This window comes from Stegodyphus dumicola, chromosome 5 (genome assembly GCF_044657685.1).
Source record: "Stegodyphus dumicola isolate Sdum_Otavi_A_Nest chromosome 5, ASM4465768v1".
Classification (NCBI taxonomy): domain Eukaryota; kingdom Metazoa; phylum Arthropoda; class Arachnida; order Araneae; family Eresidae; genus Stegodyphus; species Stegodyphus dumicola.
The window spans coordinates 188,500,432-188,525,042 of NC_140772.1; the positions used below are offsets into that span (position 1 = coordinate 188,500,432).

Below are 24,611 nucleotides of genomic sequence, written 5' to 3' on the forward strand. Positions count from 1 at the left end.
CAAATCCCTGAGTTCATTTGCCTTCATAACTTCCAACACAAATTTATGTCTCTTGAGCAGATCTTCACGCACCAATGCAGTACCACTAAAGGGACCTTAGGCAGTAGCTTGCTGATTTTCTACATTTGACGCATCAGGCTAAGAAAATACCCTGAAAACAACCAAGTAAGAGCTGTTTTATCCTACCTCTCGCAGGTGAAAACAAGAACTGTACCAGGACCTGCATTACGATACCATGAGTCTGTCGGAACTTGTCTGGAAGAATTCTTAATTAAAGTATGTCCTTTAAAGCATAGTTCAAGGCATGTCAAACCTTCAGCATAAACCTGAGCTTGAAAGTCCCCTCCGTTTCTATTCTAAGAGCTATATGGTTATATTACAGATTTACATGAGATGAAAACCACTGTAGATGGAGGCATATGGAATGCGACAAAATCTTGACTTTTCGATACCTGTAAATCATTTCAGCTCTCTAATACTTTTCCAACTATGTAGGTATTAGATTACACTTCGGCTGTCCACATTTCCCTAGATAAATGTCGGTCTAAAACACAATCCAGACCCATATTAACAGCTATCAATTCACATCTGAAAACGAAACAGAATTTGTTATTTCCGCCCTTGAGAGATAGTACCTGTCCGCGAAAATTTAATAAAATAACCGTTACTAGTCTGTTCATGTTCATTTTTACTGCGATCTGTATATATCCTAACAGCCTCAAAATGTATTCTATTAGCGATTGCAGTTTTAAGTTAATTATTGCATTTATTGTTCATGTTGTTTGATATTGTAATGCTATAAATGCTATAATGTTTATGCCTCAGTTGCATTTATGCCACAGTTGTAAGTTTAGCTTCCTGTCCAGGGATTGTACTGCCCGGGACGTGCAGTCCTTGGGAAGGGGGCAGTGTTACGAATTTGGTATTTAAAAAGCTAATGTTAGTTTAATTATAAATTAAATGGTTTTATTTCTCGCGCAGTGCAGCGCGTGACGAATATTAAAAGAAAGCTAAGCCGGAAAATTGAAAATACAAGAGCGCGTGTATTAAATAAATAAATATCTCTTTTTGATTTCGAGAAAGTACTGGAAAATTCTAGCGCGTGATTTTAAAATCTTATAAAAGGAGGAAAACATCTCAGTTTGTAGTAGTTGCTTAGTTTGTTGTTGTTTAGAAAACTGCTGTTGTTGATTATAGTGAATTCGCGGATTAGCGTTCTTTAGCTGTTTTGAATTACGTTCTATTGTACATTTGAGTAGTTAAAAGATAACTACTGTGAGATATTGTAATACTGCGTGATAATTTGAGAAAATTTAAGCATTTTTGTTGTGATAATAAAAAATTTTTGTTCATTTTTCATCGGACTTGTGCATTCATTTCATAACGAACTCGTACGCACGCAACAATATTTTCGAAACATATTAGATTTTTATGAAGCTTTAATTCATTTTCCCCTGATAAGTTCTGAATTGGAGTTTCAATAAAATGAGATTAGATTTTATTTGTATAATTTTGCATATGTTCCCTTTCGTATTTTTATTTTTCGGGATTGTTCTACTATGAATTCTCTGTTTAACTGGATAAGTTTTGAGGTTGCGTTAAACCTCTTTTACACTGTTTGAATTATTATATTATATAATAATTGCCTTGCTTTTATTCCAATTTACTGATTAATTTAGATGCTTTAAGTTTATTCTACTTCAATCCTGCACTTATAGCGCAGGACGTGTTTAAAAAAACTTTTATTTGACTTTTTTAGTTCAAATTTTTAGCCTATTCATATACAAGTATTTCTTTCTATATATATCTATCTATCTATATATACGAGTATATATATAATATTTCTTTCAGTTAAACTCAATAGATCATATGAAATGCTAAACAAAATATAGGTAATTTGATCTTTGAAAATTACTATCAGAATGCACAGAATCGATTTCCTTCTGAATCAGCCATGCGGTTTTAGATCAATTACACTGTTACGATGAAACTCTTCATTGAAAAGTGCAATTAACACTAAATTGTTTTATTACTCTTTTGCTTCCTAATTCGGTCCTGCGCTGCTGATATCTTCAAATAAGCCTCTCAAGCACTGAGCTGAGGACCGAGTTGAGGAGTGCACACAACAACGAACACTGTTAATTCGAAGAGAATTAAAAAATCCTGCAGATGAGCTGGCTGAGTGGGTATTATCTTTGATTTCCACATGTGTAGCATGAATATCAGTCGCTTTCCCTAATTAAGTCTAAGAAAGTATCCTTACCCTTTAACAGATAGATTTCATGTGTTTTGTCACAAATCAGGAAACAAACACACTGTTTCTATCCAATCTTTTACATGAATAAGTATTTTATGCGCTAAATCATAATTTTAATAGAATTCTTAAAAACTGTTGCAAAATGTCGATAGAAAACATTTATTAAAAATATTGAAAGCATTTTTAGCTAGTAATCTTTGATACTTATTACGAATCCAGCATTAACCAAGCAGCCAAACCTCATGAATAACTATTGATATATGTATTTTTACGTGTCGTTATATCGTGAAGCTCAAGTACTAATTATGCTATAAATAATGCTAATTATACTAATTCTAAGATCTATAATCTAAACATTTTTCTCAACTCTCTCTTAGTACTTATCACGGGAGATGTGATGAGAACTTCCTCCACCCCTCATTTTCTACCATTCGTCTCTTGAAAATACTGTCGTAACGAACTAATTTTAATTGTACTTGTCTCAGAAGCAAAACCAGCTATGCTTTACCTATGACTCCAAACAAGGCTTTAATATTTGAAGCACTTTATGTTATCTTGTCTAAAACATGTCTAATGGCGAAGTTATACTCAATAAATTTTCAAAATCAAGTATGATCTATTGATTTATTTTTTTAAAGCATTATAACTCGTGAAATGCTAATATTTAATAACTTTTAACAGAAATATAACTTTAAAATACCCGATTTTAATTGCATTTTATTAAGAATAAAATTTGTAAATAATTTTCTACAACTGTAAAAAAATGTTAAATTATAATAATCATTCCTTAAGCCAGCGATTCCCAGTCTGTGCACCGTAAAGCATTTTCTGTGTGATGTGTCACATAATTTTCAAATTTGAAACTTTGTTGTAGTATCTAAGTTCATAACTGCGCAAATTAGAATTGTTTTCATGAATAAAAAACTATTAAATGTATAGATGTATCTTCAGTATGGTTTGAGTGTTAGCCTGTTAAACACTGCACGGCATCTTTGCATTGGTTATAAAAAATACTAGTACCAGATTGATAGTTGAGTGTTATTACAATAGTGCTAATAAAAATAGTATAACAGTAATAATCATACTTCAAAGAGTAGTAATAGTAATAATAATGTTAATAGCAATTCAAACTCATGATTCACTCTGGGTTACAGCGAGAATATCATCATCCAAAAATTTTACGAATTAATACCCTGAAAATCAATTTGTTCTTATTAACGATGTTATGACCTTTATTTAAGAATATTTTCTAGGAAAGGCTGCGAAACTTAATCTTATATTTTATTTTGACAGCGCATTAGAAATTTAATTGTGATATTGGTTTGTGACTATAAGTTACGATATTAAAGAAGCATTTGACATCACGAATAAACATACATCAGCTTTACAATTATGCCCTAAATATTTGTATCAAAGTTAACACGTTAAAATTCTGAAGACCGGTTCTTTCAAGCATTCTAAATAATTTTGCAGAGTAATTCTTCCTTGTGTAAATAAAAGTACACGAAGAACGATTTAAAATTACACACATTAATTAATTAATTTCTTGACAGTAGTTGAATAAAGACGAGGCATTTAGAAAGATTAATGGTGGTCGTGCAATATAATTTGGGAAAAGTTTAGACGTAAATTTATAGCAACTAAAAATATTGATATTTAATTCTATGTGGAGAAAAGGAGCATTAGAGCGCATGCATTTTAACCTATCAATATTATAACGTGTTAAGGAAAAGAAACTGTACAAAGCTGGCCTAGTTAACCTGAATTCAGTCACATCTCAATCCCGGTTCAGAGTATTTAATTTTCGTTTATATTTATGTTCTCATCTGAGTGCTTGTAGTGCGATTGAGAAATTGCTCTCTAAATATATTAACTAAATCCTTGAATCCTGCCTGTTTTCTCTCTGATTTAGACTAAATGCCCCTCAGGGGGTCAAGATCTTTTTTGTTTGTTTGTTTATTTCGGATATCAGCTGTGGGAAAATCCTAGTGTGCCAAATGGAAAGGAATGAAAGTTAATGAAAGATCACTGCAAGTTTCATTTCCACAAAGAATTGTTGTGTCTTCGGAGAAAGTAGCTTGGTTATTTGTCAATGTCAGGCAATTATGTCCTTTCACAAGTGAAGTCGTAAGATAAGTTGCCGAGATTTGTTGGTCTTATCCACCCTTCTTTTATTCAGCGTGTATATGAATAAAAGAAAAAAACCAATCAGCAATACGCTTTAAATTTTCTTTTTGCAGATTTAAATTTCTTATATATAAATCTTTCAAGCCGTAACATCTTTCACTTTTGAGATAATTATTGTTAAATTTTCTTTTTCACTTTTGTAAGATTCTTAAAACTGATTGGAAAACAGCGTCAGCAGACAACTGCTAAAACTAGCCCCCCCCCCGTTTATAGCATATATTAAAAAAAAGAAAACATAAATGCCATTTTTTAATTTTATGGAAAGAAATATATGTGCATTCATCAAAAGACACGAAATAATTTCGAAGGCCTGCACCCTGCTTCAACAGTCTTTTAGTTAAAAGTAGCGCTATCTTCGACTGATACAGTATCTTCGTTCAGAATCACACTGCAACTCACCAGTCAACAGCCACTCACAAAATGATCTATCTGCTTTGGAACTTATGAAAATTTATAATCAGATGAAATTATTGTAATTTGTGAAGTTTTGGTACATCACCACAGCAAGATAACATGCACTTATAAGAACAAAAGAGATCATGAACTTGCTTTTAAATTCCAATCCATGTTCTGCATAGTCAATAGACCTCGCATTCAGCCATTTTCATGTTTCTGAATTTTACAAGGAAGCAGTAGGAGAAAATTGAGCACTAACAAATAGAAACAAAAAATTGCGCAATGGCTAACAAATTAGAAGTTAAATTTTCATGGAGCTCATGTTTTAGTAAAGATTACATGTATCTCTGTAGAATGTGATAAGGAACATTTAAAAAAATAATGAAACGATTTCGATTCCACTTGTACATATTTTATTACTAAACTTGTCAGGTAATTTTTGACTGCCTTCATATTTGAAATTCATTGCAACTTTTTTTAATCTTAATTTAAGTATTCTACTTAGCTTAATGATTTTTGAAGTATGTATTTCATTATACATGCTCATGAAGTATCAGTTACATGCGAAACATTTTACAAATCAAATATTCTTTTAGAAAATTTAAAAAAAAAAAAAAAAAAAAGAAAAAAATTATGAAATGCAGCGGCGATACTGATTTGGTTTCGTTTAACGTGCAAATTTACGTTTCTCTGAGGTCTCAAATTTACATATCTCTGAGGTGTCAAATTTACGTTTCTCTTTGAGTCTCAAATTTGCGTTGTTCTTAAATAAATTTTAAGGTGCTGTTACAAAATATAAGTAATATTAACTGTAAAATTTGTGCTTTATTAAACGACATGCTTCAAAATAAACACTTTCTCCTGTTTTTTCCCTACAGATAAGAATTAATGGTGTGAAATTCAGTAAACATGCTTTTCAATACCTTAATAGCTTCGACATCACGTTTGCTTCAGAAAAAAAAAATGTTAAAATAACTTACACATAGCTCTGAGATTAATGACTCTGCTGTGTCCTGTTCCTTCAGCATTGCTGGCATAACACTGATACCTCCCACGGTGCTTCCTCTTCACTCTGCGAACTAACAAGCTCCGGAAACTGACCACCAACTCTGAGTCATCAGGGTTTAGAGGTTTACCTTCGAACAACCAACCTACTTCGTTTGCGGGAGGATTTGCTTTAACCTCGCAAGCAAAGCGAACGTCGTCTCCTTCTAAGAAAGCAGAGTGTTGCTTTGTGGAGCTACGTATGCTCAGGGATACAATCGGTGGATCTGAAAGTGTTATAATTGATTTTATTAAAATCCATTCAGTTACTGTTTCTAAAAATAAAAGCAAATGTTTCAGATAAAGGTAATGAATCAAAGTGATATTTGTCACTTTATTTTAGTGTATTGTTCCGGTGCACCGGAACAGAACAACTCAACCTGACTCTTTCGCTTTTGGAACTATGCCAAAGAACATTCTTAATTCAGTTGAATAGTCAGACTCAGACGAACGCATTCGCAAGGCAGCTGCTATGCTGTCTATTCTTCACTATTTAGTTCTGTTCTCGTACTTATAAGTGTTATATGTTATTTTCTTGTTTATACTTGTATTGTGCAGTTATTTAATATAAGTTTCATGTTTAAAACGAGGACGTGTTTTGAGTTCCTTCACATTTACATCGCAACATGTATATTAAATCACAATTTCTTAATTAAAGCTGCTGTTTAAATCAATCATTTCTGTTAATAATACTTTATTGAATAATAAAGTAATAAAATGCCAGCGAGGGAAACATCTTTAGTTACATATTTTTAATCTTTTTAAGCCCGACACAAAATTATCGATTCGTGGGCTGTCTTAAATTTGATGGCATGCAAGACTTAGATAATCAAACATGTGTATTCTTCGAAATTGAATTAAGAAAATTAAAATCAGTTAGCTTACAGGCCCACCATCGGCCAAGTTGCAAAGACGCTGAACACTGTTAGTTCGGTCCGGGGTTCGAATCCGGCGAACGGGCTGGCTGCATGGGCGTTTTCGTGCTTTTCCCCGTTTGTAACATGTATACGAGCCAGTTTCACTTAGAAAGTCCTCCACGAAGGCATCCCTCCCTTTAGGTAGATAGCCCTCGTGTGCTTTGCCATAATTGAATAATCCCAGTTAGCTTACTTTAATTAATTAAAATGGTACCAGAAATAATTTTTTGATGTTTAGTTTATGTATAAGGTTTTTATACCATTGGGATAATTAAAACAAATATGAATCTTGATACAACTTTTTCTATTCTTTAATAGAATATATTTGAAATGCAATAAATAAGTGGTAAAGAAATTAATTAAAATATGAATCTTGATACAACTTTTTCTATTCTTTAATACAATATATTTGAAATGCAATAAATAAGTAGTAAAGAAATTAATTAAAATATGAAAAGAACAGTAAAAAAATGCCTTGATTATATAACAATTAAAAGTATTACTTAAGTTTTACTACAATTAAAAACATTACTTAATTTACAATTAAAAGTATTATTACTGGTAGAAATTAAAATTAAGTCGCTTCCTTTTATACCTTCTTTTCCTTGCTTGTTTTTTTTTTTTTTTTTTTTTTTTTTTCAAGAGGGTTTAATATAAGGCAAAGGTATCTAAATTTTGTAAACTGCAAATTGCCTTTCATGATCAGCTGATTTAATACCAGTTCCTTCTAATACCTAAATATTTAAAAACTGATAAACGTTCATACTGTTTTCTTTTATGTCTTCTGTATTACCACAGTATACTCAATATCTTAGAATAAAATGCTTTAGCATTCTTTTACAATGTGTTTATGATAGCTTCCTTTGCTAAATCATTAACTTATTTAAACTACCAACTCCAACTCAAAAAGCTAAATGTATCTTAATATTACGTAGTTAAGTTGGAAAAAATGCAACACAAATTAAAACATGATATGTGGGTGCTGTAAACAGTAATTATTTTTTTAAGAAGTAAAGTTTTCTGGATTCTTTAAGAATTTTACTGGTAATTTTTTAATTTCCTTTCAATTTAAACAGAAAATTTTAAAATGTGTACTAAAGAGATAAAATGCATCTCTGCAAAAAGAATGTCTTCTATTCTTCATTTCAAGTAAAAAATAATCTACATCAAATGTAAATAAATGTACGCTGTTTATATCCGAGTGTCAATAACCAAGCAGGTTTGTAGTTAAAGATGAAAAATATTAGTTTCGTCTGAGTCAAATTCCACTTGCTAAACTGGCTAATAGCTTAGGCCTTGTATATGTAGTTTTCCTGCTATGTGCGACAAATATATAAATCTAAGTTAGTTTTTCTTTGAATAAATGCCTTTCCAATGGTATTCCTGCCCTTAGACAAGCTTTCAATAAAATGTTTTCCTGTTATTAATTTGTAAGTTCATTGCAGCGCTTCCATACTTTCAGGGCCTTCAATAATTCAGGTAACTTTGTATTAACCTTTGAATTTCTCATATGACGATTCTAAATAAAAATTAGTTTCTTTTCGAAATTTAAAGATATCAGCTGAATAATAACACATCTTTTTCATTTTCCTTTTATTCTTGAAGCTTGAACTTAATCGATCTTGACAAGGCATGAGAGGGATGCTGACTGGATTTAAGGCTTCTACTCACTTGTATGGTATTATATGAATGAAATTCTTTTCAATATATAGATTATCTCAGATGATACGTTTCGTATTCATATGATTGGAAGATATCGGAAACGTTTATGAAATAGTTCTTTCTTTCGATAAAATAATCTTCGATACCTTAGAAAGATTCGCATACCTTAGAACTTCCTTAAAATATATATTTTCATCTTTTTATTAAATTATTCAAATAGGAAAGCAATAAAATAAAATTTAAATTGAATTGCGCAAAAAAGAACACAATCTTTTATTCATTTAAAGGTTCCATGGAGAAAATTAAAATGTCGTATAAAAATTACAGATACAAAACAAAATTTCAGTATTTTTGCATCATATTTAATAAAGACGATACAAATTCTGATACTTATTTAAGCAAATGTGCTACGTAAGTAAGTAAACTATGATTTACAATGGTGTTATTATATTTCTTTTAGAACACTCACTTTAAAGAAACGAAAGAAGGCGAAAAGAAATTAACACTTTATAAATAAGAACTATAATTACTTCTCAGCTAATTGTATACAGCTAATTGTGTGCGTGCGTGCAACATTCATTAACGTACAAAATTAATCACTTGATAAATAACATTAAGTATAACTTATATTGCTGATAATTATACTCGTACTTATGATGAAGTATACGTTTTACGTATTTACATAAAAGAGGAAAGATAAATTTATAAATACGTAACATGCGATCGATACAATTTATTCCTTTGTTAATTACATTTAGAATATTTTTTTTTGTTTGTTTTCAGGGAACACTATCGCAAACTAGTTCACCTGGGCTCCAATACATAACCTGAAGCTCCAGGCAGACTCCAGAAGGTTTGCCACCGCTCGAAAAATAACTAATTGTAAGACCAAATCAGAGTTCAAACAGGGCAAAAAACATTCCGCCTATACAACAAAACAGAAAAAGCAAGATTATGCACTAACGCCCTTATAAACTGGTACACTATACTTTAAGAGACTTCTCAGCTGCAAGCGTTGCAAACAGATTGGTAGAGACAGATTTCAAGTGTAGTAGTCTTGCCAAGTCCAGTAACGAGGCGTGCTGCAGTCAGTTGTTATTCCAATTTTTTTTTGAAAAGTTGTATCCAAGCCTACATGTAGGATTTGATAACCATATTAGAAAATCGGTCTTATAAGACTGATACGTTCTCCTTAGGATCTTGTCGTCAGATGTCACCGGACATAAATTTAAAAATATTCAGTCTCTTTCTAGCCTTAGATAAAAGTAGATCGATTGGCTTCTAACAGGTGATTTCAGTGTCAAGGACACACTCAAGGATTCTGGAATTCCTGTCCAACTGTAAGATGTGACCATTTAAGGAAATGTTCCGACTCTAACTGTATAGACGTGTTTTTGTTATAAATAACCCAGTAATAGAGTTAAGTGGCTTAAAATTGAATTTGAGATCACCAGCAAAATCATGAATTTCGAACATTAAGTTGTTTATACTGGATTCGATATTGTCAATGTTTGGACAACTACACCAAGCTACAATACCGTCAGCAAATAAAATAATTATGAAATCACGAGTAATAACAGATTCCATTCCGTAAAAATATAAAGCAAAGATGCTGGGAATAAATACAATGAACAGTTTGTTGCAACAACTATATCCTACCACCTCGGCTGAAATTCTTCTTCCTTTCATAGACGCGTACGGAAAAAACATACATTTGAACTCAAATAAAAATTCAAATAAAAATAAAAGTTCAAATAAAAATTTATTTGAAATGAATCTGGAACAAGTTTCGCGGATGGCCTTCGAAGAATTCCTAATTAACCACTTTCAGAAATGACAAAGTAGCGCAAGATATGAAGGCCAAACTAAATAGCTCCCGATAAATTAGTCTAAAACCCAACAGCCGATGACCAAATAACCCATAAATATTGCCTAAGACCATGCCTTTAGAATTTCGTTCCGTGAATAAGTTTTAAATTTCTTAGTATCTAAATATATGCTGAGGATATAAAAACGTGCTACGACCTCTGAATAAATCAGTAGTTATATCGTACACGAAAATACATCATTAAAAAGACTCACGTGGACACTACTTGACTTTATAACACGGCATATTAAATTTTGCACCTTCTTTTCTGTAGTATACTTCCTTCAATTTGCTGGAATTTAATTAAATGTTCCCTTGAGGCAAGTTGGAAATCAAAACTATTAAATACCCGGTTCAGCATTTGTTGCACTGTGGTTAAATGTCTTGAGAGTTTTTTTTTTCTAGTAAACAGAGTGAATCTTCCTGGGATAAAAATACAGGTACTGCGAGACCGCATAACAACTTAAACATTTGAAGAATTTTGAGAACATTTTCCTGATTTCGATAGAATGCAAAGACAGCTGATACTATTTATTGGAAATGTGTCAAGAATTTTATTTTATTTTCAGAAGAAAAACCACCTACTTTATTGAGTAAAAATACGTTTTATCTTAAAAGAGGGAAGCGATCTATGTTACACATCACGTTCTGGACATATCCTATATTTACAAAATACCGTTCAAATGAATTAGCTGTCCAAGCTTCTCATAAAACGGTTTATTAAATTTTCAAGGAGCCTTAAAATGCATATTTTATTATTCAGTAACAGAGTAAAATATACAGTCACACCTATAATTTGTTTTTTTTTTAAATTTTGATACATTTTTATAAAAAGAGATTTTTTATTTGCGTTTTCTTAAAAAACATCGTAATGTATTAATCAATGAATTTGAAATGTGTTTATTACCTAACTATAAAATTCTAAAATATCTCTGTAAATTTTCACTTCGCGGTTACAGTTGTAATTCCGTATTTATGTACTTCAGCACCGAAAATTTCCGTATAGCAGTAAAATATTAAGAAAAAGACATCAAATATTTATTAATTATTATTATATATATAAGGTTTTGTCCATGAAGTTTCCAATTTTTTACAACAATTACATCATTTTGCATTGTTAAAGTATTCTTGGAATGAAAGAGACCAATATTGTTGGAAAATTAATCTAAACAATATATTTCAAATAAAACTTTATTTTGTTTCTGGAGTGAACTGCTTTCAGAAAGTGATTTAAGTTGCTAATTTAAAGCTTTATAGAAAAGCGATTTGATAATTAGAAACTGTGTTAGGTGGTGAGAGAGAGCCGTAAAACGGTGATTGAAGTGCATAATGCATGTATTGAAAAGTAAAATAATTTTCGTACTTTGTTTCTTGATACCAACAGCGATTGTGGTTTTCGTGCCAACGAATGCTTTGGCTCCCAGCGTTTTTAACTATCTTGAATTGAAGGCAAGTTGTATGCTAATATTGTTTTATATGACAATGTTTTATATATTAATTTGTGCAAATAGAATTAATAAAAGTTATACATACAATTTGAAACCTAATGAAAATAGGAATTTTGATGCAACACAAAATATTCTGGATATATCAATGTTGCCAACTAAGAAACGTATTACACGAGACAACGATATTCTTCTTCCTAACATTTCTACGGAATGTGTTGCATATTATCAAGAAAGAAAAATTTCCCAAGAAATTTCTGCTGTTAATGAAAATGAAGATAATTTTGGGAAAATATTCTGCGGGAACGAAATGAAAACTGATGAAAGTGCAAAACTAAATTATGTCGATTCAAATGATAGCATTAGAAGCTTTTTGATAGAAACAAGAGAAACACTTGTAGAGCGATATCCAGAAATTTCGGATGAAAAGAAATCTCGTATCTACTGTAAGATTCCATTGGCGTATAAGGAGATAAGCATGAGCCCCATCTTCATTAGTAAAATGAACCTGCAAGATGACATTAATTTAATAGATCTATGGACAGAATATGATACAACTCTTTCCCCTTCAAACAGTCAAATTCCTCTAAAAAGCAAGAATACATGTTCTGAAGAAAGCGTATTGACAACGATTAACGAAGAAATCAGACGTGAAATTTACAATGATCTACCGGACATTGATAAAAATTTTATCAATGGTGAAGAATTGAATAGTAAACAATTTCAAGGTTCTGGCAATATCGAATCTGAAGAAGTCGCTGATATAGTTGCTGAAAACTGTGAAGTGTCAAACAATCAAGACACACAAAATGAAACATCCACTAAGATTCAATCTGATATCAAAGGCGAGAGTTCCCTTGAGAAAATTGAGAAGAGCATCAACACAATTTGTGGAGATACACACAATCAAGATTATAGTAATTTAGCCGACCTACCGACAGATAACTTTAGAAAGGATTCCTGTGACACTAATCATTTTACGACTAAGAGTGGAAATGACTCATTTCCAAGTAACACAGTAACAATGGAAGAAAACGTCACTTACGTAATTTCCAATATATTGCCAGATTCTGGCGATAATGTCCGTAACAATGACAAACATGAATACACTAAACGAAACTTAAACGAGAACGAAGAACAAAATAAGACGGATCTTCCTGTCGACAAATATCTGCAACAAACAAAAACTGACCTCGCGACAACGAAACGTAAAGGAAATGTTCCAAATGATTATTATGTTACCTCTCTGAACAGAAGAAATAATGTCATTTTTAAAGCAATAGAAGGACATGCACCTCTGCTTCTTTCTCTGTACTTCACTGGGATTTGTGCTGGATACTTCATTGGAAACTTGTTGAAAAAATGAATTGACTTTTAAACTGCCATTGTTAAGTTCATAAAATACGTCTCATTAATACATTCAAAGCGAAAAAAAAAACTAAATTAAAGAAAATAAACTTTTTAAAACATACGTATTCATGGAATGTTTTAACTTTTAATGTAGTTTCTTCAAATATATTAGAATTGTTTTCTCAAAATTAGAAAGAGTTCGGAATAAAGGCATTTATCAATATTTGTTTGAGAATGTTATTTATGTATATTTTCCTTGCTCAATAGAACATAAAATTGCATTTCAGTTAAATTTGTCTTTTATAAAAAAGTACATGTATATATGGTTTACACTATTTCTCATTGAATTCACTACTTCCTTCTTATTTTACGGAAAGAAATGTTTTGGTCAATCATAAGCATAAAATATGTAAAATACAAATTTAGAAATATATGATGAAAAATGTTGGCTAATATTTCAAGTGCTAATTTAAATATAAATATATTAAATTTAGGAAAGGAAATTTCAAATTTAACGGATTTTAATTTTAAATTTCAAATTTAAATTTATTTTAATTGCTAAGTTAAATTTATTTAACCCTTTCATTAAGATTTAAGCGAATTTCTGCTAAATCTGTGAGTTAAATACTTAGTGGGTTTTAAATGACCTATTTATTAGAACTTGAGTTTAAAATGTTGTGCAGATTGCGGTTCCAAATTTAAATCTCTGCCATTTGTAAGATTTATATAAAATTATAAAAATAAATATAAGTATAAATTAACAATTTTAAATGGAGACACAGTTTGCGGCTACAATATAACATTAGCAAAGCCAATGCAAATATGCGTACTTTTCGTGCCATTATTTTCAAGTACATCAAACGTCCACTCATGTTTTATTATCTGAGAATCCTTCATCCTCTTCTCCACAACTACATTCAATGTTCGAAGAAATACCATGTTCATCTGACACCTTTTTCGCGAATGATGATCACAATGGTCTTGTCCAGGCATATTCTTCTTTGCCGCTCAATTGCTGATCCGCACCGATTTTCGCTACCTTTCAGTGTTCTGTGAAGCTATGGAACTATTCTTGGGGAAATGTTGTCTTTTTCTTCTTCTTCCTACTAATCCCTCTTATCTGAATAAGATCAAACTCATGACTTAATTCGCCTTCATAACTTCCAACACGAAATTAGGTCTCTTCATCAGATCTTCAGGCACCAACGCCACACCACTAAGGCGACCTTGTGCAGTAGCTTCATAGTTTTTACAATTGACGCAATTTGGAGGTATTGTAGTACCACGGAAATATCTCAAGCTATGTAAATAGCCTGAAAACAACCGAGTAAGAGCCGTTTTATCCTACCTCTCGCACTGGAAACCGAGCACAGTACAATAGATACACTACGACACCATGAGTCTGTCGGAACGTGTCTTTAAAAATTTTTAAAGTATGTCTTCTGAGCATAGTTCAAGGCATGCCAAAGCTTCAGCATAAACCTGATACTTGGAAGTCCCCTCTTTTACTAGTCTAAGAGCTATATTATTATATTACAGATTTACATGAGATGATAACGATTGCAGATGGAGGAATGTGGAATGGGACAAAGTCTTGAGTTTTCGATACTTCTTATTCCTTTAAACTCTCTAATACTTCACGAACTATGTAGGTATTAGATTATATTTCGGCTGTCTATATTTCTCTAGACAGATATCGATCTAAAACACAATCCAAAGACACATAAATAGTTATCAATTCACATCTGAATACGGAACAGAAATTGTTATTTCTGCCCTTGAAAGATATTACCTTCCCCCCCCCAAAAAAAAATTTAAAAAATCACCGCTATTTGTCCGTTCATGTTCATTTTTACTGCGATCTCTATATATGACAACAGCCTCAACAGGTATTCTATTAGCGACTTTCAGTCTTAAGTATACAAAATGTTGAGAGGATTTATTAGTCAATAACCCAGATAATGAGTACATAAGACATGTGAAGCTTTAAAAAATTTAAATTCAACAGAAGACGGCCAAACATAAAATTTTTTAGAATTTCTGAGGGGACTATTCCTTATAATTTTTGATTTCTTCTATCATTTAAAATGTTTGGAGTATGAAGTTCATCACGAAAACTAAATAGCTTGCTAAAATATATAGTAAGATTAAAGAGACTTCTCAGCCGCAAGCTTTGCAAACAGATTGGAAGAGAAAGATTTCAAGTGTAGTAGTCTTGCGAAGTCCAGTAACGAGGCGTGCTGCAGTCAGTTGTTACGTTTCCCATTTTTTCAAAAATTGTATCCCAGCCTACATATAGGATTTGATAACCATATTAGAAAATCGGTCTTATAAGACTGATACGTTCTCCTTAGGATCTTGTCGTCAGTTGTAGCCGAACATAAATTTAAAAATATTCAGTCTCTTTCTAGCCTTAGATAAAAGTAGATCGATGGGCTTCTTACAGGTGATTTCAGTGTCAAGGACAAACCCAAGTATTTTGGAATTCCTGTCCAACTGTAAGATGTGACCATTTAAGGAAATGTTCCGACTCAAACTGTATAGACGTATTTTTATTATAAATAACCCAGTAATAGAGTTAAGAGGCTTAAAACTGAATTTGAGATCACCAGCAAAATCCTGAATTTCGAACATTAAATTGTTTATACTGGATTCGATATTGTCAGTGTTTGGACAACTACATCAAGCTACAATACCGTCAGCAAATAAAATAATTATGAAATCACGAGTAATAACAGATTCCATTCCGTAAAAATATAAAGCAAAGATGCTGGGAATAAATACAATGAACAGTTTGTGGCAACAACTATATCCTACCACCTCGGCTGAAATTCTGTTTCCTTTCATAGACGCGTAATGTTTTAAATTTTCGTCGCACTTCTTTAATTTCAAGAGTTTACTTCCATAGTAACAGAGTAAAATATAAAGTCACACGTATAATTTTTTTTTTTAAATTTTGATACATTTTTATAAAAAGAGATTTTTTATTTCCGTTTTCTTAAAAAACATCGTAATGTATTAATCAATGAATTTGAAATGTGCTTATAATCTAACTATAAAATTCTAAAATATCTCTGAAAATTTTCACTTCGCGGTTACAGTTGTAATTCCGGATTTATGTACTTCAGCACCGAAAATTTCCGTATAGCACTAAAATATCAAGAAAAACACATTAAATATATATTAATTATTATTATACATAAAAGGTTTTGTCTATGAAGTTTCCAATTTTTTACAACAATTACATCATTTTGCATTGTTAAAGTATTCTTTGAATGAAAGAGACCAATATTGTTGGAAAATTAATCTGAACAATATATTTCAAATGAAACTTTATTTTGTTTCTGGAGTGAACTGCTTCCAGAAAGTGATTTAAGTTGCTAATTTAAAGCTTTATAGAAAAGCGATTTGATAATAAGAAACTGTGTTAGGTGGTGAGAGAGAGCCGTAAAACGGTGATTGAAGTGCATAATGCATGGATTGAAAAGTAAAATAATTTTCGTACTTTGTTTCTTGATACCAACAGCGATTGTGGTTTTCGTGCCAACGAATGCTTTGGCTCCCAGCGTTTTTAACTATCTTGGATTGAAGGCAAGTTGTATGCTAATATTGTTTTATATGACAATGTTTTATGTATTAATTTGTGCAAATAGAAGTAATAAATCTTATACATACAATTTGAAACGTAATGAAAATAGGAATTTTGATGCAACACAAAATATTCTGGATATATCAATGTTGCCAACTAAGAAACGTATTAGACGAGACAACGATATTCTTCTTCCTAACATTTCTACGGAATGTGTTGTATATTATCAAGATAGAAAAATTTCCCAAGAAATTTCTGCTGTTAATGAAAATGAAGACAATTTTGGGAAAATATTCTGCGGGAACGAAATGAAAACTGATGAAAGTGGAAAACTAAATTATGTCGATTCAAATGATAGCATTAGAAGCTTTTTGATAGAAACAAGAGAAACACTTGTAGGGCGATATCCAGAAATTTTGGATGAAAAGAAATCTCGTATCTACTGTAAGATTCCATTGGCGTATAAGGAGATAAGCATGAGCCCCATCTTCATTAGTAAAATGAACCGGCAAGATGACATTAATTTAATAGATCTATGGACAGAATATGATACAACTCTTTCCCCTTCAAACAGTCAAATTCCTCTAAAAAGCAAGAATACATGTTTTGAAGAAAGCGTATTGACAACGATTAAGGAAGACATCAGACGTGAAATTTACAATGATCTACCGGACATTGATAAAAATTTTATCAATGGTGAAGAATTGAATAGTAAACAATTTCAAGGATCTGGCAATATCGAATCAGAAGAAGTCGCTGATATAGATGCTGAAAACTGTGAAGTGTCAAACAATCAAGACACACAAAATGAAACATTCACTAAGATTCAATCTGATATCAAAGGCGAGAGTTCCCTTGAGAAAATTGAGAAGAGCATCAACACAATTTGTGGAGATACACACAATCAAGATTATAGTAATTTAGCCGACCTACCGACAGATAACTTTAGAAAGGATTCCTGTGACACTAATCATTTTACGACTAAGAGTGGAAATGACTCATTTCGAAGTAACACAGTAACAATGGAAGAAAACGTCACTTACGTAATTTCCAATATATTGCCAGATTCTGGCGATAATGTCCGTAACAATGACAAACGTGAATACACTAAACGAAACTTAAACGAGAACGAAGAACAAAAAAAGACGGATCTTCCTGTCGACAAATATCTGCAACAAACAAAAACTGACCTCGCGACAACGAAACGTAAAGGAAATGTTCCAAATGATTATTATGTTACCTCTCTGAACAGAAGAAATAATGTCATTTTTAAAGCAATAGAAGGACATGCACCTCTGCTTCTTTCTCTGTACTTCCCTTGGATTTGTGCTGGATACTTCATTGGAAACTTGTTGAAAAAATGAATTGACTTTTAAACTGCCATTGTTAAGTTCATAAAATACGTCTCATTAATACATTCAAAGCGAAAAAAAAACTAAATTAAAGGAAATAAACCTTTTAAAACATACGTATTGATGGAATGTTTTAACCTTTAATGTAGTTTCCTCAAATATATTAGAATTGTTTTCTCAAAATTAGAAAGAGTTCGGAATAAAGGCATTTATCAATATTTGTTTGAGAATGTTATTTATGTATTTTTTCCTTGCTCAATAGAACATAAAATTACATTTCAGTTAAATTTGTCTTTTATAAAAAAGTACATGTATATATGGTTTACACTATTTCTCATTGAATTCACTACTTTCTTCTTATTTTACGGAAAGGTACGTTTTGATCAATCATAAGCATAAAATATGTAAAATACAAATTTAGAAATATATGATGAAAAATGTCGGCTAATATTTCAAGTGCTAATTTAAATATAAATATATTATATTTAGGAAAAGAAATTTCAAATTTAACGGATTTTAATTTTAAATTTCAAATTTAAATTTATTTTAATTGCTAAGTTAAATTTCTTTAACCCTTTCATTAAGATTTAAGCGAATTTCTGCTAAATCTGTGAGTTAAATACTTAGTGTGTTTTAAATGACCTATTTATTAGAACTTGAGTTTAAGATGTTGTGCAGATTGCGGCTCCAAATTTAAATCTCTGCCATTTGTAAGATTTATATAAAATTATAAAAATAAATATAAGTATAAATTAACAATTTTAAATGGAGACACAGTTTGCGGCTACAATATAACATTAGCAAAGCCAATGCAAATATGCGTACTTTTCGTGGCATTATTTTCAAGTACATCAAACTTCCACTCATGTTTTATTATCTGAGAATCCTTCATCCTCTTCTCCACAACTACATTCAATGTTCGAAGAAATACCATGTTCATCTGACACCTTTTTCGCGAATGTTGATCATAATGGTCTTGTCCAGGCATATTCTTCTTTGCCGCTCAATCGCTGATCCGCACCGATTTTCGCTACCTTTCAGTGTTCTGTGAAGCTATGGAACTATTCTTGGGGAAATGCTGTCATTTTCTTCTTCTTCCTACTAATCCCTCTTATCTGAATAAGATCAAACTCATGACTTAATTCGCCTTCATAACTTCCAACACGAAATTAGGTCTCTTCATCAGATCTTCAGGCACCAACGCCACACCACTAAGGCGACCTTGTGCAGTAGCTTCATAGTTTTTACAATTGACGCAATTTGGAGGTATTGTAGTACCACGGAAATATCTCAAGCTATGTAAATAGCCTGAAAACAACCGAGTAAGAGCCGTTTTATCCTACCTCTCGCACTGGAAACCGAGCACAGTACAATAGATACACTACGACACCATGAGTGTGTCGGAACGTGTCTTTAAAAATTTTTAAAGTATGTCTTCTGAGCATAGTTCAAGGCATGCCAAAGCTTCAGCATAAACCTGATGCTTGGAAGTCCCCTCTTTTACTAGTCTAAGAGCTATATTATTATATTACAGATTTACATGAGATGATAACGATTGCAGATGGAGGAATGTGGAATGGGACAAAGTCTTGAGTTTTCGATACTTCTTATTCCTTTAAACTCTCTAATACTTCACGAACTATGTAGGTATTAGATTATATTTCGGCTGTCTATATTTCTCTAGACAGATATCGATCTAAAACACAATCCAAAGACACATAAATAGTTATCAATTCACATCTGAATACGGAACAGAAATTGTTATTTCTGCCCTTGAAAGATATTACCTTCCCCCCCCCAAAAAAAAAATTTAAAAAATCACCGCTATTTGTCCGTTCATGTTCATTTTTACTGCGATCTCTATATATGACAACAGCCTCAACAGGTATTCTATTAGCGACTTTCAGTCTTAAGTATACAAAATGTTGAGAGGATTTATTAGTCAATAACCCAGATAATGAGTACATAAGACATGTGAAGCTTTAAAAAATTTAAATTCAACAGAAGACGGCCAAACATAAAATTTTTTAGAATTTCTGAGGGGACTATTCCTTATAATTTTTGATTTCTTCTATCATTTAAAATGTTTGGAGTATGAAGTTCATCACGAAAACTAAATAGCTTGCTAAAATATATAGTAAGATTAAAGAGACTTCTCAGCCGCAAGCTTTGCAAACAGATTGGAAGAGAAAGATTTCAAGTGTAGTAGTCTTGCGAAGTCCAGTAACGAGGCGTGCTGCAGTCAGTTGTTACGTTTCCCATTTTTTCAAAAATTGTATCCCAGCCTACATATAGGATTTGATAACCATATTAGAAAATCGGTCTTATAAGACTGATACGTTCTCCTTAGGATCTTGTCGTCAGTTGTAGCCGAACATAAATTTAAAAATATTCAGTCTCTTTCTAGCCTTAGATAAAAGTAGATCGATGGGCTTCTTACAGGTGATTTCAGTGTCAAGGACAAACCCAAGTATTTTGGAATTCCTGTCCAACTGTAAGATGTGACCATTTAAGGAAATGTTCCGACTCAAACTGTATAGACGTATTTTTATTATAAATAACCCAGTAATAGAGTTAAGAGGCTTAAAACTGAATTTGAGATCACCAGCAAAATCCTGAATTTCGAACATTAAATTGTTTATACTGGATTCGATATTGTCAGTGTTTGGACAACTACATCAAGCTACAATACCGTCAGCAAATAAAATAATTATGAAATCACGAGTAATAACAGATTCCATTCCGTAAAAATATAAAGCAAAGATGCTGGGAATAAATACAATGAACAGTTTGTGGCAACAACTATATCCTACCACCTCGGCTGAAATTCTGCTTCCTTTCATAGACGCGTAATGTTTTAAATTTTCGTCGCACTTCTTTAATTTCAAGAGTTTACTTCCATAGTAACAGAGTAAAATATAAAGTCACACGTATAATTTTTTTTTTAAATTTTGATACATTTTTATAAAAAGAGATTTTTTATTTCCGTTTTCTTAAAAAACATCGTAATGTATTAATCAATGAATTTGAAATGTGTTTATAATCTAACTATAAAATTCTAAAAAATCTCTGAAAATTTTCACTTCGCGGTTACAGTTGTAATTCCGGATTTATGTACTTCAGCACCGAAAATTTCCGTATAGCACTAAAATATTAAGAAAAAGACATTAAATATATATTAATTATTATTATACATAAAAGGTTTTGTCTATGAAGTTTCCAATTTTTTACAACAATTACATCATTTTGCATTGTTAAAGTATTCTTGGAATGAAAGAGACCAATATTGTTGGAAAATTAATCTGAACAATATATTTCAAATAAAACTTTATTTTGTTTCTGGAGTGAACTGCTTTCAGAAAGTGATTTAAGTTGCTAATTTAAAGCTTTATAGAAAAGCGATTTGATAATTAGAAACTGTGTTAGGTGGTGAGAGAGAGCCGTAAAACGGTGACTGAAGTGCATAATGCATGGATTGAAAAGTAAAATAATTTTCGTACTTTGTTTCTTGATACCAACAGCGATTGTGGTTTTCGTGCCAACGAATGCTTTGGCTCTCAGCGTTTTTAACTATCTTGGATTGAAGGCAAGTTGTATGCTAATATTGTTTTATATGACAATGTTTTATGTATTAATTTGTGCAAATAGAAGTAATAAATCTTATACATACAATTTGAAACGTAATGAAAATAGGAATTTTGATGCAACACAAAATATTCTGGATATATCAATGTTGCCAACTAAGAAACGTATTAGACGAGACAACGATATTCTTCTTCCTAACATTTCTACGGAATGTGTTGTATATTATCAAGATAGAAAAATTTCCCAAGAAATTTCTGCTGTTAATGAAAATGAAGACAATTTTGGGAAAATATTCTGCGGGAACGAAATGAAAACTGATGAAAGTGGAAAACTAAATTATGTCGATTCAAATGATAGCATTAGAAGCTTTTTGATAGAAACAAGAGAAACACTTGTAGGGCGATATCCAGAAATTTTGGATGAAAAGAAATCTCGTATCTACTGTAAGATTCCATTGGCGTATAAGGAGATAAGCATGAGCCCCATCTTCATTAGTAAAATGAACCGGCAAGATGACATTAATTTAATAGATCTATGGACAGAATATGATACAACTCTTTCCCCTTCAAACAGTCAAATTCCTCTAAAAAGCAAGAATACATGTTTTGAAGAAAGCGTATTGACAACGATTAAGGAAGACATCAGACGTGAAATTTACAATGATCTACCGGACATTGATAAAAATTTTATCAATGGTGAAGAATTGAATAGTAAACAATTTCAAGGATCTGGCAATATCGAATCAGAAGAAGTCGCTGATATAGATGCTGAAAACTGTGAAGTGTCAAACAATCAAGACACACAAAATGAAACATCCACTAAGATTCAATCTGATATCAAAGGCGAGAGTACCCTTGAGAAAATTGAGAAGAGCATCAACACAATTTGTGGAGATACACACAATCAAGATTATAGTAATTTAGCCGACCTACCGACAGATAACTTTAGAAAGGATTCCTGTGACACTAATCATTTTACGACTAAGAGTGGAAATGACTCATTTCGAAGTAACACAGTAACAATGGAAGAAAACGTCACTTACGTAATTTCCAATATATTGCCAGATTCTGGCGATAATGTCCGTAACAATGACAAACGTGAATACACTAAACGAAACTTAAACGAGAACGAAGAACAAAAAAAGACGGATCTTCCTGTCGACAAATATCTGCAACAAACAAAAACTGACCTCGCGACAACGAAACGTAAAGGAAATGTTCCAAATGATTATTATGTTACCTCTCTGAACAGAAGAAATAATGTCATTTTTAAAGCAATAGAAGGACATGCACCTCTGCTTCTTTCTCTGTACTTCACTGGGATTTGTGCTGGATACTTCATTGGAAACTTGTTGAAAAAATGAATTGACTTTTAAACTGCCATTGTTAAGTTCATAAAATACGTCTCATTAATACATTCAAAGCGAAAAAAAAACTAAATTAAAGGAAATAAACCGTTTAAAACATACGTATTGATGGAATTTTTTTACTTTTAATGTAGTTTCCTCAAATATATTAGAATTGTTTTCTCAAAATTAGAAAGAGTTCGGAATAAAGGCATTTATCAATATTTGTTTGAGAATGTTATTTATGTATTTTTTCCTTGCTCAATAGAACATAAAATTACATTTCAGTTAAATTTGTCTTTTATAAAAAAGTACATGTATATATGGTTTACACTATTTCTCATTGAATTCACTACTTTCTTCTTATTTTACGGAAAGGTACGTTTTGATCAATCATAAGCATAAAATATGTAAAATACAAATTTAGAAATATATGATGAAAAATGTCGGCTAATATTTCAAGTGCTAATTTAAATATAAATATATTATATTTAGGAAAAGAAATTTCAAATTTAACGGATTTTAATTTTAAATTTCAAATTTAAATTTATTTTAAATGCTAAGTTAAATTTATTTAACCCTTTCATTAAGATTTAAGCGAATTTCTGCTAAATCTGTGAGTTAAATACTTAGTGTGTTTTAAATGACCTATTTATTAGAACTTGAGTTTAAGATGTTGTGCAGATTGCGGCTCCAAATTTAAATCTCTGCCATTTGTAAGATTTATATAAAATTATAAAAATAAATATAAGTATAAATTAACAATTTTAAATGGAGACACAGTTTGCGGCTACAATATAACATTAGCAAAGCCAATGCAAATATGCGTACTTTTCGTGCCATTATTTTCAAGTACATCAAACTTCCACTCATGTTTTATTATCTGAGAATCCTTCATCCTCTTCTCCACAACTACATTCAATGTTCGAAGAAATACCATGTTCATCTGACACCTTTTTCGCGAATGTTGATCATAATGGTCTTGTCCAGGCATATTCTTCTTTGCCGCTCAATCGCTGATCCGCACCGATTTTCGCTACCTTTCAGTGTTCTGTGAAGCTATGGAACTATTCTTGGGGAAATGCTGTCTTTTTCTTCTTCTTCCTACTAATCCCTCTTATCTGAATAAGATCAAATCCATGACTTAATTCGCCTTCATAACTTCCAACACGAAATTAGGTCTCTTCATCAGATCTTCAGGCACCAACGCCACACCACTAAGGCGACCTTGTGCAGTAGCTTCATAGTTTTTACAATTGACGCAATTTGGAGGTATTGTAGTACCACGGAAATATCTCAAGCTATGTAAATAGCCTGAAAACAACCGAGTAAGAGCCGTTTTATCCTACCTCTCGCACTGGAAACCGAGCACAGTACAATAGATACACTACGACACCATGAGTCTGTCGGAACGTGTCTTTAAAAATTTTTAAAGTATGTCTTCTGAGCATAGTTCAAGGCATGCCAAAGCTTCAGCATAAACCTGATGCTTGGAAGTCCCCTCTTTTACTAGTCTAAGAGCTATATTATTATATTACAGATTTACATGAGATGATAACGATTGCAGATGGAGGAATGTGGAATGGGACAAAGTCTTGAGTTTTCGATACTTCTT

The 24,611-nt window shown here is 31.7% G+C and overlaps 1 protein-coding gene across 8 annotated transcripts in view; it reads right to left on the reverse strand.

Moving 5' to 3' along the window:
* The window catches only part of LOC118200382 (adhesion molecule nephrin-like), a 513,425-nt gene that overhangs the window by 143,535 nt on the left and 345,279 nt on the right, over positions 1-24,611 (reverse strand). For 7 of the 8 annotated variants that reach the window (XM_085817483.1, XM_085817481.1, XM_085817482.1 and 4 more), the window contains one exon: positions 5,821-6,111. The exons of the other annotated variant lie outside the window; for it this stretch is intronic. In XM_085817483.1, coding sequence (XP_085673609.1) covers positions 5,821-6,111 — 291 coding nt within the window. The remainder of the gene's footprint in view (positions 1-5,820; positions 6,112-24,611) is intronic. 8 annotated transcript variants of the gene reach the window in all.